Here is a 16,218-nt window from a genome sequence, read left to right as displayed (position 1 = left end):
AGAGAGAGGTTTCTGAATTTTTCGAAATTTTTTCGAAGTTTTTTAGGGTTTTAAAGTGATGAGTTTTTAGTTTAACTCTATGCAAAAGGAGGAAAGATGAATTTATGACTGAGATAGTGGGTGTTAAGCGCTGATCCTATCCACTTTTCTCATTTAAAAATGACTAAGTTAAAAATATGACGTTAAAAAATATGTATGGTAATGTGTACCATTCAAAGGCTTTTTTAATGTTGAAGTCATTTTCTTGTATGATAAAAGAAATTTTCTTATGAAGTCAGTGGATATTAGTAAGCCTTCGTCATTTCATCAAATACTGATGTCGTCATGTCTCACTGTTTTTTTTTTACCAGTAACCACACGCGTAGAAGCAGATTGTGTTATACCCGATATTCTCAGAAATTCTCTTTCTGATAAAAATTATTCTTTAGTAAACGTGCTCGTGCAACCACCGTAGTTATGTCACTATTCATTACTGCTGCGATTTTGCAGCGTCGCTCACTTCGAGGCTGCGCTTGCACTCGCGCATCAACGCAATTGAGTAGGTGTTAAAAAAGCACTAACTTGATCATGTCAACGCTCTTTCCATCCTGAAATGTGCACATTTGTGTTACGTACATCTTCGAAGCTCATCATCATGCAGCTGCTATATAAGTCCTTAAATAGGATCAATAATTTAGTTCTCTTCCTAACTGTTTAGGTTCCATATGTTCTAGACTCAGACTTAACTCAAATTTGTGGAATTTCCCCAAAAATACGTAGCTGAGACTGAAATCGCTTTCCACGAATTCCCTCTACCAAGTTACTGTTCGTGATGTTTGATTTTTTTTAACCACTTGAATAATTCAATCTAACAAATCCTACAGTATCCTCCTAGCAAACTATTCGTTTGGTTGAATTCGATTGCGTGCAGGACTTTCTTGCAATATTTATTTCACATGTAATTACAGATTAGTTAGTGAACATATGCAGAAGGGATTTTCTGTGAAATTCGATTAATAAATGGATATTTGACCGGTCTGAGCATGCTGATTCGACTGATTCGTGTGCAAAAAAAGAATCTGTATCAGGTTTTCTAGAAAATTTCTGTTACTTATTGTAACATGATTAATTCAACTAAGCACTTATAAGACCTATAAGGTTGGCAAATGCATTACAAGCTCAATTTTAATTTTTTTTTGAATTGTAATTTGCAATTTTTGCATTTTTAATTTTTTTAATTTTTGCATTAATTATGTAAGATTTTAGAAAAAAATCTCGAAGGTAATAATAATAAGTAATATTTAATAAGACTGAGTTAATGGAACTCAGAATTAACTTAATTTTATCGTTAATTTGAAGTTTTCCATATTTTTTAGCAAGACCGGCTATTATTTTTATTTTTTTGTTATTTTTACGTAACATATGTCTTTTATATTTAAATCTTAATCTTCTTATTCTTCTTCTTATTCATTTCTCCCTTGTCTCGATGAATATAAAAACTAAATAGTACTGCATAATGGCAGAGTAAATACGATTAAATCACTTCGGTTCGCTCTATTTTTATTTAATTTTTAAAATTTATTCTTGAACTTTTTATTTTAATGTATTTTTAATATATATATACATATTTTGATTTTTCAAAATTTGTTTTTGAACTCTTTATTGTAACTGCAGTGACTCGACTGACCTCTGTTTTATGAAGGATAAAATTTTTTGGGATTGGACAATCCCTTCGGATCGGCCAACATGTCCGACTTAAACTTAAAATCGTAGCAGAGCTTAACGAATGCGAATGTGCCCTGTACAATCCCGTGTGGAAAAGTCATTGTTTTTCTCCTCCCTCGCAAGTAGGATTTCCACATTTATTGATCCTCGCGTTATCGATCGAAAGAATGAAAGGCTGCCATCTTTTTCTCACATTCTTCAATTTATTATGACCACAAAATCAGTGGCCTTTCATTTCCGAAGTGTGTGATACATGAAAAAAACCTATTTAACGTTCCGTTCGAATTTTATGTCCACTGTTACGAGCACGCATACCTAATCGATGTGAAAATCCAGTGAACTACTCAAAAATGTTTTTCTAACTTCTTTACTTTCGTAATGTTACATAAAATTACATACATAAAATTTCGTTTTGTTCTTTTTTTTCTTCTGCTCCTTTATTTTTCTCATAAAAACATTATCTGCTATTTATGTGTGTACATGTTCCAGAGTGATTCAAGAAACAAGATTCTGCTTTGATTCATCTCCATAGTTTTTTTTTACTTATCTTATCCTAATTATTTGCCTCCATTTTTTGTTTTATCTGTTTGAATTCTCATTCACTAAATTGCACATCCTTTTAGCTTAAAATAAATAACTCTCGATACGTTAAGTTTAGGAATCTCACTGGATATGGGGATTTGTCTAGGATCCAGGAAAAAACTCGCAGGAATTCTCTCAAAACACTCGAATAATCTGAGAACTTCGTCATTCAAAATCTTCAGCACTCGAGAAATTCTAGATGCAAACATAGTTCCTGGGATCAGCGCTTCTTTTACACAGAACGCATCCGGTTGGATCTCAGCGGTTGTTGTCAGGAGTGAATTTCAAGTAAACCTCGACTGAATTTCTTTTATTTACATCTCATGATTTTTTATTTCATTTTCTTCACCTGATTGTCTGCTTCTACTGTTTTTTTAAGGAATTTTGAAGGGAAGAATATTCTCACCATATATAATGTACATTTACTCACGCTGTGCATAAAATTGTTGACAATCCTTGAAATTCAACTCGACTTCTCCACAATCTCAGCGTTTTTCAATCCAATTTCTCCGAAAGCTTTGATTCGGCTTCTTTCATAATAATGAAATCCTCGGCCTAACTGCACTTTATTAAAGAACAACAACTTGACTTGATCGGCGGATTAATGTCGTCGTATGATGCCATTGCCCACATCTTTGCCGAAGCGTCTAATCCTTGAACATGTAGTTCTCTCTAACCATCTCGATCTGAAGCATTCACAACCGTTCAATCTATTGCTCAGACTGCCAGCTTAAGAAAAATAAAAATTCAAAACGCACTAGAAAAGAGTACAAAACCAAAAAAAATCGAGAAATTTTGTCAACGACTAAGACATGGCCTTTGAAGTCGGGTTATCAATTTGTTAACTTCACCATACTCAGGTCAGGATCATTTAAAATAATGTACAGGCTACAGAATCTGAACAGTGTCAGGGAAATGCTATAGTTCTGAGTTTCTAGGAATGGATGTTAGGGTGATCTGTCGCTGTTCAACCCAGCAAAAACTCGCACTTTGAACGTTTTGGTATCATTTTGATCTATAATGTACAGATTACGTCCTGCACATTTCAGAATGCTCATTTTTCTGGATATCCATTCCTGAAATCTTCTATTCTGGACTATGAATTTTGGTAGAATTAGCCTTTTTTCGTCTAGTAGTGACCTTTTTTTTCCTCGCAGAGAAGTGTGAGGTATCGACGTGAAAGGCATTCGCTCACGTTTTCTCGTCAACAGTATCGTTATGTGTGTACCGTTTCCAGCTGGTTTTCCCTTTTTCCAGAAAGAACGCAGGAATTACATAACGTATTCCAGATCACAATACGCATGATCAGTTATGGAGTTTCCAGAAGATGGTCCGCTACCATTTTTTCGTCAGGAAATGTATATGGTCATATTGCAGTCGGTGTTCTACGGCGGGGTGTTCCTCACCGGCTTCCTCGGTCGGTTTGTCCTTTTCATAATCTGAAATTATTAAAGAACAATAATCCTCGTCATTACTTCACCTGCTTCTGCATCCTTAATGAATATCAAAGAACAAAAATCACTTCTTTAGTACCTAATCGACTTAGATTTTCGTTTATCATGCTCTGTTATCCAGAATATTTGCAAAATTCCATGATTTCCTTTGAAAACAATGCTATCACAGCATGGAACAGCTCTGGAAGATGTGGGCAGGTGCTTAATACAGAAATTATCCCTCAATCATACACACATTACTTTTGTGAAGTAAAAGATAAAGAATAAAGTGCCTGGAATTAATCAATCCACTTCAATTCAGGATCAATTGAGGTCTACGATCCCAGGTGCAACCTTGCAATTACTTGCGGGGGCTAGCCGATATATCAGTTCACAGTTTTTATCCTCCCAGACAAGTTTGGCACGAATTTATTGACCCCGGAGAGTTGAAAGGCTTGGTTGATTGCAGGGTGATTTCGAACCATCGATAAATCGTGCAGGCGCAGCGGAACCTGTTACCAATTGCGCTACACCAATCTTTTTTGGGATGTAGTTCGAGTTGGAGTTGTTTCGAGATATTTCCGTATTCAGGCCCAAATTTGAGTACCAATGCACAATTTAAAAGTTTAACGTTGTTGGAGATCCTAGTTTATGCGCGATTATACTGCTGGTTCAAGATATCGTGGTTTTGCTCGCGTTCACAAAGCCAGCAAGTGTCCGAGGTGTGGAGTAAATCGAATTGTCGATCATCAAAATTTTGTCCATAGAAATGTTTTTATCTCCTGGTCATGCTTTGATTGACGAATGATTTTGCACCAGCAACCATTCTTTTCAATTAACCTTAAAAGTGACCTGATTAGAGTGACTTCCAGAGGAAGTAAATACGATTTTCCTGACAATTTTTCTGACTGGAAATAAAAAAAAAACGATTCAACCAACTTTTTTCTCAACTCCTGTCGCTTAAAAGATTGTCTATTCCGTCATAGCACTTCTTATAAAATTATTTCTTTCTAAAATTATATTAAAATTATAAATTCTAGGCTCTATGGTTTCAAATATTTAATGACAGGTAAACCATATATCTTATCCACGATTTGAAATGTATATTGCGGACCGCAAAAATTCCTTAAACTCATTGACATACAAAAATGAGTTTTCCATCGTAGCTAGCGATTATTTGCCTAACAAAAATCTTGCAGACCGTCGGAATTTTCCGAAAACACTAAACCAAGTGTTCTTTCTTTTCTTGGTTTTTTGGTAATGTGGATTTTGTGTCTTCATTAGTTTCATATAGTTCATATTGGAAATATGATAAGGATATTAGCGCACTGTGTGGCCAATTCAATAAATTAGACCCTTGTCAAAATGAAATTTTCCAAATATCAAGGGGTTCTGGGATTATCACATCTTAGTTTAGTGATGTTTACTTGGCCCAATTTAATTATGTAACATTAAAATAGTGTTAATAGTTTTTTTTACAATAGAAGCAAATTATTATCGTCACTAGTTGTTCATCATATTTCGTTCCAGGAAACGTCTTCGTAGTGTTGGCCGTAGTTTCACAGTCTCAACTACGAAGTACTACTGATTACCTCATCTCTTCTCTGGCTATGGCCGATTTGCTCATTATTATTTTTTGCCTTCCGACCACATTGCTCAATAATATTTTAACAGGTACGTAGAAGTTCCTGGATAGAACGAGATTTTATTCCTTCTATTTTTTTTTGCGATAACAATCACTATTTTAAATTATTAAAGTGCAAAGATTTCGATTGAAGAGATTTGAAATGAGAGTCTTTAGACGAATTTTGAGGTACAGTTTTAATTTCCTCGCTGTATTATAGCATTTATTATTTGCTCATCTAATATTAACCGAAATAAATCCCTATGACTTTCGTTGAAATTCCTCCTGTAAAAAAAGCTGTTTGAAATTTGAACGAATTAAATTTGAACTGATAATTCCGCCTTGAAAATGATATTTCGGCACTCGAACGTTTGACTCGGTTACGTGCGCTGAAAATTCCCATGGTTCATGCGATTTGTCATCGTCTATCATCTCAGGCAACGCAGAAAACTTGGGGACGAGCGTTGTCCGATGAAACGAATTTGGGGTGGCTGGATGCTAAAGAATAGCTGTAGAGAGTAGTTTTTGAAAAAAAAAGGTGTAAAAATAAAAAAATAATAAAAATGATTTAAAAAATGAAATAAAAATAATAAAATTAGAAAAAAATAAAAAAATAATAAAAATGATTTAAAAAATGAAATAAAAATAATAAAATTAGAAAAAAATAAAAATGAAAAAATAAAAAATATTAAAAAATTAATTACTGCCTTTCTTCGCCCACGTAGTACTACAATTACTTGTACCGTTAATCGCTCAAAGCAACGTAACGTCCCACAATATTATTTATATCTTTATTGCTTACTTAATGGAATTCTAGCTCATGTGGACTTGGAAGTCAATGCGCATTTTTGGTTATTCGGGCTCGTTTGTCTTTCGATAGCTATTGGAGTTTTTTTAAAATCATATTAAGGGAGATTAAAAATTTTAACCGATAAAATTCTTTTTGCTGATTGATTTTGTTTGCTTATTTTGCTAAATTAAGTATCTTTAGCAAATTTTAAGATCTGTAGTTTTCCTCCAATGTCACATATATGGACACGGTACGAGCTAGGCTGTACTGTTCCCATTTCAACAAAAGAAAGGAGTACTTTTTTTTTACAGTTGCTATGCGTGAAATCATAATTCCTGAACAATTTCGGGAACCTTGCTCCTTTTTTTCTTGTTTTGAAGTCTATGATCTTTCTTCCTTTGTCAAAAAAATCTAGAGTTAAAAAATGGAAAATATCCGGCGCAGGATGATCGTTGTGTTAACAGAGAAGTAAAAAATTGGGCAATAGATATTCTTCTTCTTTTAGTGGTTTCATTCAGCAAAAATGAAAAGCTTCACTTGGTGGGATTTTATTATTTTTTTCTTTGAGCATCACCGCGCTGGTTCAGGGTGTAGGCAGTGACGGTTGTGCCCTTTTTGATTTTTATCCCTTCCTCACTGTTTCAGAATGGCAACTGGGTGCATTATTTTGCAAAATGTCGACATGGATAAATTCGACCACATCGTGCGCTTCCATCTACACACTTGTGGCGGTGACTGCGGATCGTTATTTAGCGATTTGTCATACTTTAAAGTATGTCGATCATAATCGTATATTCCAGAAAACTGGCCTTTTATAACAATTTATAGTCGATTTTATTATCGTTGAACGTTATTAAATTCAGATACACACTGTGGGAAGCTGGATATACTTTGTATGTTATAGCAGGAATATGGATCGTTAGCGGTTCTCTCGCTATTCCGAATTTATATGGTTATGATGCGGTGAGTTGTGCTGATACGGTAGCCCCACGAAGGTCCCACATTTTATTGTATATTTTATCGAATGATGGGAAATTGATCTATGTGTAGTGAAAACTGTGACAGAGAATAGATTTCCATGAAATTCTCTTCCAAGGTAAAGAAGGTAGCATATCCGAAGACGGATGTACGCAAAAATTGACCGTGATTGTAGTTCGTTGGCTAAATTCCATGATATCTGTGGGACTCAGATGAGGTTCCAATTCCTTGACTCAAATGTAAGGAGTCAAAGAATAGAATGCATGGAGAAGTGAGAGGATGAGATTTCGAAAAATTGCGATGGGTCTGGGTGTACTGTAAGCAACAAGGCCATTAAGAACTCAACTAGGATCCATAATTTCAATATATCAGGGAAAAACCACATTGAATCGAGCCCAATAGCCCTTAGCCATGAATCTCTTGCTAGATTTCTTCATCCACCTCAATTCATAGTTTACAGCTCTGATAGCATTTACTTTTGTCATTTTCTATTATCTTTTCCTTCGTTAATGTCGGTTTGTTAACGCAAGAGGATTCAACGTTCCTGGAAGGACCGAGATTACATAAATTCTTTTTTTTTGCTGCCAATTTTTAAAAAAGGTATATGTCTTTTCGAAGACGTTAGCGTCGCCATTGTCCTTAGGGTATTTTTTAAAATTCTAGCCCATAATCCTCTGTAAGGAATAGGAAGGGAGTCTCTGGTGTCCAATGTTTACTTCGATGGGTAAACGAGTATTTGTGCTAAGATATTTTTCCATGAAACTGCCTCATGGAAAAAATCGGTGTTCTAAACATTTCTCCATTCGACGTGCACAAAACTAAACTTTCAGAGGAAGCTTTTGGTCGTTGTTGTTTTACACTGCGCTCTGGAAAAAAAATTAGAAAATTTGAAGTGAAAAGGAATGCGGCGTTGTGTAGGTTTGTGTGGAGAGGACTATAAGGAATAAAAATCTTATCCTAGATAGTTAAGTATAAACGAATATTTTGTAATTAGGTATCACCATGACGGCAGACGCCGTAATGCAGGCTTTAAATTTTTACACTGGACTTGTTAGATAAGCCTGAGCTTAAGTTTAAGCTTCTAGTTGTTTATTTTTATTTATTCTCTTCCAGTTTTTTGAAGAAATTCATCCGTATTTTTTTACAGATTTATTTCGAATACGGGAATTTGACACTTTGCGTTTGTGCATCACGAACCGATGAGAAACCGCAATTTGTCGTGGTGAACCTCATCCTGGCGTTCATCGTACCGTTCATGCTCATTTCAGTTTCATATACAAGAATATTTTATACAGTATCAAATCATCGCAGTCTTGCTGTAGACGCTCATGTAAGTGTTGTAGGTGCCGTGTATATTTGAACCAGGCACAAGTTCGATCCCCGCCGTTTTTAGATCCGCGATGAACGTACGAAACTTCGTGTTGCGACTATGATGCTCACCGTGATCGTTGTTTTTGCGCTTTGTTGGTTACCGTTGTACGGTAGGTTTTAAGGAAGCATTTACGCCTCTAACTCCTCTCGCTCCTGGCGCTATTCTTCCACGGTGCTTTCTCTGATACGGTACCCAATTTCTGAACAAATTATAAGCTTAGCTGCACCAAGTGGACATTGACGGCGGTTGAGCGCAAATCTGTGAAGAGACAATATCTATGTTCTAAGAGTTTTCACATAGAAAGTTTTTTTTTATTTGTTTTTTTAGCGCCTTCTTAAAATACGCACTTCTCGTTTAAACAAAATTGATAAGGAGGTAGAAATTAAATTAAGCCTTTCGCGGATCGTTTATATTTCTCAGAGTTCAATAAATGGATCTAAGACTGAGTGCAATGGGATCTTTATGTAAGAATTTGATTACTCACATCTTTTAGAAGCTTAGACTACCTAACTTACAATGACCTCGCGTGAGGAAATATTAAATTTAGAAAAATTTAAAACTGTTCTAGACAAAAGAGTTGTACTGGGTTCTGCTTTTCCTTATATTCTGGCTGTATGGTTCATATTTTGGTGAAAACTTGAAAACACATAGCTTGGGAGCCTTTTATTTTCCTTTTATTTTCAAATAAAATTTCAATAGTTATAAAGTTCAGTTTCATTTCTATTTCTAGCTTAATTCTCCGGTGGATTTTCAATTCCTCATCACTGTGCATCATGAACTTCTAATAAATAACGTAATATTGACGTCGATTGTTATTGTTATTGTCGTATTGATTGAATTAAACTAATGCAGCTCTATTTAATTCTTTTTTTTAATCATTGAAAAAGCATGAGGCACTTCCGAAAATGTTCTCTAGTGAGACATCAACAAAAAAACCGAAGAAAAATTTCAATATTTCAGCCTTATATAAAATACAAACCAATAAGTCACATTTACTGCAAAAATTTGCATACTTTTTCCTGCTACTTCCTACTTTCTACGGTGCGATGCGAACTATAGCAGGAGGATTTTATTAATTTATTTTTTAAAATTCTTATTTACAATAATGGTTATTTTATTTTATTAATTAAATTTTTTAAATTTTTATTTAGTATAATACCCATTATTTTACCATATACAACCCGATATTTTGGCCTCCTAGCAAAAATGCATTTTAATAAGTGGTGATAATATGAAAATAATTATTGCAGACGGTGAGCATAACAAAGTTCTGAGATTACGGTAAGACCATGGAAATGCATATCCGTAGTTCATTTGAAATCTTGCACAAGTCTTCTGAACCTGATTTATTTTATGTTTGCTAAAGAGCATAATTATTTGGCAGAGATTTTCAATCGATTTTTCACAAAAATGCGCCACACATCGCATACTAAAAATTCCCAGATTTTTTTATCGTGCGCTTAGCTTAGTTCGAGGCAAGAAAAGCCTAAACTAAGGGAAATTTCCATGTGTACTTTTTCTAGAACATGCTTCAATGTTAGCGAAGAAAAGAAAGATGTATAGGGGTGGCGCTAATAGGTCCCGGCTCAGAACTAAGCTAATTTCGCCCACTGCCTGAGTGCTTCGAATAGAATAAATCAAGCCAATGCCGCTCAGCACTACTTCTCACAGGCAATTGCCGAACTCTGCACAAACACGGGGTTATCTGGATTCTCATTGTTGCTTTCGAGTAGCAAAGAAGAACGAAATCCAGTGTATAAGGATGAAATATCGCAAAAGCGAAACAATTCTAAAAAAAAACCATCAACAAACGGTTCACTTTCGACATTTTTCATCCACATCTAATCTTCATGTTTCAGGTATCTACACCTATTTTTTCTTCTTTGCTGACACCACCTCATATGTATTCGAATTAGCATCTCAGGTAATGTCTTTTCCCAACACACATACTGCTGAAATGCGCAGGATTTAAAAACTGAAGTGATTTCCTTTGAATGAAGTGGAGCTGCTTTTAATACATTTAATCAAACTGAAAAAAACGTGTACTTCGCTACTTCACGCATAGAAAAACGGTTACGTTAAGAGCGTAGAAATGAAGGAAGATGGAGATTTTTTCTGGTACAGATATGTGTTTTACAAAAACGAATTGACTTAATTCAAGAGTAAGGTATGTAGCCAAGTAATCGACTCGGGGGTTTGGTGAATATTTATGGCTAGAAATGAAAATAATAATAGATAAAATCTAATAATAAACAATTAAATGCTTCTTCCTCTTCAAAGAAAGAACAAATACTGTTAGTCTTTTGTGAAACAAGGAATTATGGTGGAATTATTCTCTTTGAGCAGCTTGCTGTTAAAAAAGAATTCATTTCTTCAAAAATGTGAGAATAACATGACAACAATGAGAAAAAACTAATATATAACTTCTTTTCCTCTTGTAATGCTTTCTGTTATGATTACAGAAATATTTGGATATTTTTTGATGTTTGAGTCTTTGATATAGAAAAAAAGCACTTTCTCCAGTTTTTACAATTTATTTATTAACATTTTCCGTCATTATTTTCATTTGTTTTATTTACTTACATATATTTGTTTATTTGTTTGTTTATTTATTTTCCAAACAGTAACAATAATCTTATCATTATTGTTGCATTCTCCCCTTTCTGCACTGTATCTTTCATTGTTCGCCCAGCTACGAAAGAAATCCCCAAGTCTGGAAAAAATAAAATAAATAATAATAAAAATCGATCAAGCGAGAAACGCCACGTGCACTTTATCGTCTTACTTTATTTTCATCGATTGGTCCCTCTTGGTTCGTCTCTAACGTTAACATTTTAGAGCGAACATCCGAGGTTAACACTTAACTGACCCTTATTCAAGATAGACCGTTATCTATTAGGTCTTGCGTACTACGCTACAGAGCTACAGAGTGGTTTCACGCAGCTTTTCTTGTGTGGACTTCCTTATTTTTCTTTGAAGACGAAAATCCGCAAAAAAAAAATCCTTGGATTCCTAATAAACAGCGCTTTTTAGAGCTATCATTGTAGAAACTCTCAGGATAAGGCTACTGTGATCTTCTTCGAAAGTCACAGTATTTTTGAAAGTATTTTTGTTAACTGCAGAGGACGATTATTTGCAGAACCTTTTCCAAGGATCGAATAAGAAGTAAAAGATAGTGAAGAATGCAGTTGAAGATCCCAGTATAAATTATTTAGTCTGGTTGGTAATACATATTCATCATAGAGGTGATCTCCTTCACATACGAAACCATTAAAAACTATGTTTAGAATTCTTTCTCTTAAGACAATGATGTTCTTTGCTGATTTTGGTTTGTTAGACACTTCAAAATAAGGAAAAATCTCTTCAAAATGAGAAAAGAACTAGTTGACTTCCTTAAAACTTTGACGACAGCGCAGTTCACCGGTGAGCCGCACACCTTTCATAGGTTATTTTCATGATTTCCTAATTTTAATAGATTTTTTTTGTAATTAGTGAGTTTATAATTACTTATTATTATTATTTCCTCGTTCAATTATATCTCATAGATGCGTCGGCGTCAGATGCGCAAAAAAGTGCAAAGTCGTCGATGGCTTAAGAGCTTCGTGTCCCATGTTAGTCGAAGAAATTCGTTAATAATTCTAGAATCAGCACTTTCACCCTTTTCAGTTAGCGTATCTGCGATGAATATAGCTTAATTATAAACTTCACTAGGTGTACATAAACTTTAAATTATGCTTCAAAATCTAAGTATAAATAATTAGTTGATTGATCATGGCATTCAGTTCCATATGTTTCCAATCGAGGCGGGTGTAGCTCAGTCGGTTAGAGTTTCCGCTGTCTGCATAATCGATCGGAGGTTCGAATCCGCCCTAGTGCTCACCAAGCCATTCATCCCTCCGAGGTGGATAAATTGGTACCAGATTTGTCTGGGAGGATAAAAACACTGATCTGACACATCGGTTAGCCACCGCAAGTCATTGTAGAGGCTAGTTACACGTTCGTAAACCTCAAGCGATCCTGAATTAAAGTGAGCGTGGTGGCGAGGGTCCCAAGCGGACTGATTAACGCCAGATACTTTATCGTTTATCCTTATGTTTCCAATCATTTTTTCGATCCCGACAAGATGCCAGGACTTGAAGAAGATCGACGCTTTTCTTACATGTACTTCGACCATAACCATACCATGCGGTGTAGGATCATGTAGCCTTACAGGATGATTTGATTCGTCCACGATTAATGGTAGGAAAAAATGGAATGATTCCTAACAATTGGGTATAGCACCTTCCTCTATGTTCCAATCCATATCCGGATATCAGTATGGAGATATAATCCATGAAGCATTCCATTATTGCATCATCGTCATTACAAAAAGAATAATTGTTTTTGATCCAAACAAAGGAGAATATTTCCATGGAATTTCTTGCAATTCCGGGTTTTCCCATAAGATCGATGGGGAATAAATTTAAATAATAATTCTAAGGCTGTGTTGCAAATACACTGCTTGTCAAAATCTCGGACATATGTAGGATTAGATTTGATACTTGCAGACATTTGCACCAATCTCCTTTTTTTTTGCTTTGCAGAATATCAAGCACATATTCAGCATATAGACGTTTTTTTTTTGTTAGCGAACTGCATGTGCTCATTTGTATGCACATGCTGAATACTCATTTTTCCATGAGCAGATTCAATGAGACCAATAATTTCGGATGACTGCCGTACCATCTTGGAGGGGATTATATCTGAATCATAGAATCAGAAGCATGCAGAATACGGTGCAAAAACAACACATAAAATGTGAAATACTTTGAAAAATACTAAATTATTGGGCATCTAGAATGCTAAAATATCCGGAATGATACGAAACTACACGTATTCTTTCGGAATTAGCGGATAATAGTTAAGCGAAATAAACGTTTTTTTTAATATTTGTGCGGTTTAATTTATTTTGTCCACATTACCTCAAATCCATCTGCACCCCTGTAAGTGTGACTCTGTGGATCTTACAAATTTTGCAATATCTGGTGTAGGATTTAGTGTTCGAAAGGCTTGCAAAATCGCTTCCTGTCATGGGGGAACCGTAGAAGTAGTCGAGTGTTAACTAGTTTTGATCTTCTAGATTTGATTTCGGTGAAATTTCTTCCAGAACATTATTTTTTTTAGTCATCCTTGTATGTACATACTTCATGATATTACTTCTTAATACTTCCTGGAGTATTACACATGTATAGTATTTCACATAATTATTATAATTATTAAATATTACACATTTATAGTTGGTTAAAATATTACACATTTGTAGTATTTTAAATTATTATTATTATGTTATTTATTTATAGTATTTTACATGGGACCTAATAGACTCAGATTACTGGAAGCGCAAGTTCCCAGCGAGCAGTGTTTGAAGACAACTTCGAGAAATATGGATTTAATCCAGTTTTTTTTATCCGAAACGATATTATTGACTAGGTCTTTATCCTTGTTCTTGGCCATTGATGTTTATTTATTTAATTAATCAGAAGATTAATATGCAGTGGAATTAGCCAAGGTTGGATAGCTACTGATCTTCAGTAAATGATATTTTAAAGATATTTGTAAATAATAATGAAGTGTTAGTGCATTTCTTAAACGTACAGGAATCCCAAAGCTGTTCAGAATGCTTCTCTGCATAGTTCGAATGCTTCCATCTCTCCATATCCATTTACTTTCTAGGTAGGCTTGGGAAAAACTTTTATTGTAGGACACATATCCTTCCAATTGCATTCGTCCTGGATCCTGGGATGATGTTTGAAAAGATACCAATGTTTATCCCATTTATATCTGTGATCTTCATGAGAGAAAAGAAGATGCTTTAGTTTAGAAATGTCAATAATTCTGGAATGAACGGTGTCAAGCACTTAGGCTGCACTTGACATCATTAGACAGAAAATGTTGCCTGTGGGAGGCTCTTTAGACGTGTACATACGGCGTTCCCCGGGGGATGAACGCTGCTGCAAAGAAAGATGTTTCAATTAAGTGCCACCCGGGCACAAACTCGTCAATTATATTTGTGGTTTTGCCTCAAAAAGGGGATTGTGTTGCAAGAACTTTTAGAGAACTTTCTTCTTCTTACTATTTCCTAATTCTTCTAATTTTTAGCATCAGAGTACACCAGAACAGAAAAGAAATTTCGGCTAATCATTGCCAAGTTTCAGGTCCTTCGTCCGTTTTTCCAGTGGTTATCCTTATTAAGTAGCTCACTGAATCCGTTGATATACATTGCATATAGTCAGAAATATCGTCGAGCATTCCATAAAATTCTGCTGCTACCTTGTAGATCAAAGTAAGTTATTTTATTTGAAGATGTTGCAAGATGTACGTCATTGATAGTTTTATTTTCAGATACGAAAGGGTGCGTGGGACCCTTTTGCGAAGCAACGACACACAGGCTTCGGAAGGTAGTCAGATCAAAAAGGTATGACTCCTGGTTATTTGTAATCTGTAACTTCACAACTTTGTAAAATTGAAATAGCAGGAATTGGAATAATTTTGTACCCGCCAAAACAGAAAACGAAGCAATTCCGGGAATTAAGTACTGGGATACCCATGCTACTTACCATATATTATTCTCCATTTTTGTACAGATCGTACGCGATCCGTTGGTACATCTGATGCAAACTAACTGTTAGATTTTTTCGTTCTACATCGAAGTAGCATTTGTGCGCATCTGTACTTGTAATTAATTATTACCAGAAAACAAGAAAACAAAAACAACTACTCAAATAATTCAACTTGGAAGAATTATTTAACTATTTCTTTTACTTTTATTTATTTATTTATTTATTTATTGCGTTTAGAACTCGACAGCATTCCGAGGGAGTCGAGTGTTACGTTCGACGACAACGGTACCAACAAATATTGACGGTGCAATTTCCCCAATGATCACAATGCTGGACAGTCCTCGATCGGAGAGGAGGAGTAACAGCACCACATGCTAACGTCAGTGAAAGCCCTAACCGAACTCTCGAACCTGTAACATGGGTCCGCGTTCGCCTTGTCGATTGCCAAATATGCGAGAAGAATTGGCTGCTGGGACAGAACGGAAATGTAGGGAAGCCGGGTACTGAGCAGTAGCAGAAGAATAGCTCACTCTTGTTGATCCCATTAATCTCTGACAGTACGATCTCCCTCGATTCACCTGAAACTCGCTCGAACACACACTCCTTTCCATGAGATCCTCTGTTTTTCCTGGACTTCCTCGCTAATATGCCTGTCCTGTTCATATCAGAACTATTGCGTTCCAAACAAAGCTCAGTTCCCATTTTTACGTGATGTTTGCCTAGCATTTCCTATAACCACATTACTTTATGTATAAGTTCTTGCTTTTGGGTTTCCTATACGCGGTAACAGTAAACATTCCTATGTACATATGTTTCACATTTTATACACATGTCTGTCAGGAACAGTATTGAAGAGAATTGTTAGCAGAAGTTTGGAAGAGAGTGGGAAGAATAATTGGAACTCAACCGACACACTGAGTGGTCCGTAAGCAAATCTCGTTCAACGCATTCCCGTAGGAACAAAGCCAACAGCGGGTGAAATGAAAACTTTCTTCCTGTAACTTCCTCTTTATAAGGAATTCTTCGTCGTTTCCCTATAAAGAGCACTAGGATACTAAGGTCACGAAGACAATGTTTGATAAGTTGTCTAAGTTTGATGTACGATTTATGTGGTTCCCAAATTTTTTTCAATTTTC

The 16,218-nt window shown here is 35.3% G+C and overlaps 1 protein-coding gene across 2 annotated transcripts; it reads left to right on the top strand.

The window, feature by feature from the left end:
* Nucleotides 1-3,597: 3,597 nt before the first annotated feature.
* RB195_000066 (uncharacterized protein) lies at nt 3,598-15,460 on the top strand (the record flags this gene model as incomplete). Of its 2 annotated transcripts, none has more annotated exons than XM_013443729.2 (10): nt 3,598-3,703; nt 5,250-5,393; nt 6,779-6,905; nt 6,997-7,096; nt 8,259-8,441; nt 8,505-8,592; nt 10,343-10,407; nt 14,678-14,805; nt 14,865-14,937; nt 15,320-15,460. In XM_013443729.2, the coding sequence occupies 10 exons, from the start codon at nt 3,598-3,600 to the stop codon at nt 15,458-15,460; spliced, it is 1,155 nt and encodes a 384-aa protein (XP_013299183.2). The 2 variants fall into 2 exon arrangements, with proteins under 2 accessions (XP_013299183.2, XP_064052084.1); XM_064196203.1 differs by having other exon boundaries at nt 3,643-3,703.
* Between the last annotated feature and the right edge of the window lie 758 nt (nt 15,461-16,218).

The sequence above is a fragment of the Necator americanus genome, chromosome IV, assembly GCF_031761385.1.
Source record: "Necator americanus strain Aroian chromosome IV, whole genome shotgun sequence".
Lineage (NCBI taxonomy): Eukaryota > Metazoa > Nematoda > Chromadorea > Rhabditida > Ancylostomatidae > Necator > Necator americanus.
This window is presented reverse-complemented; position numbering and strand designations above follow the sequence as displayed.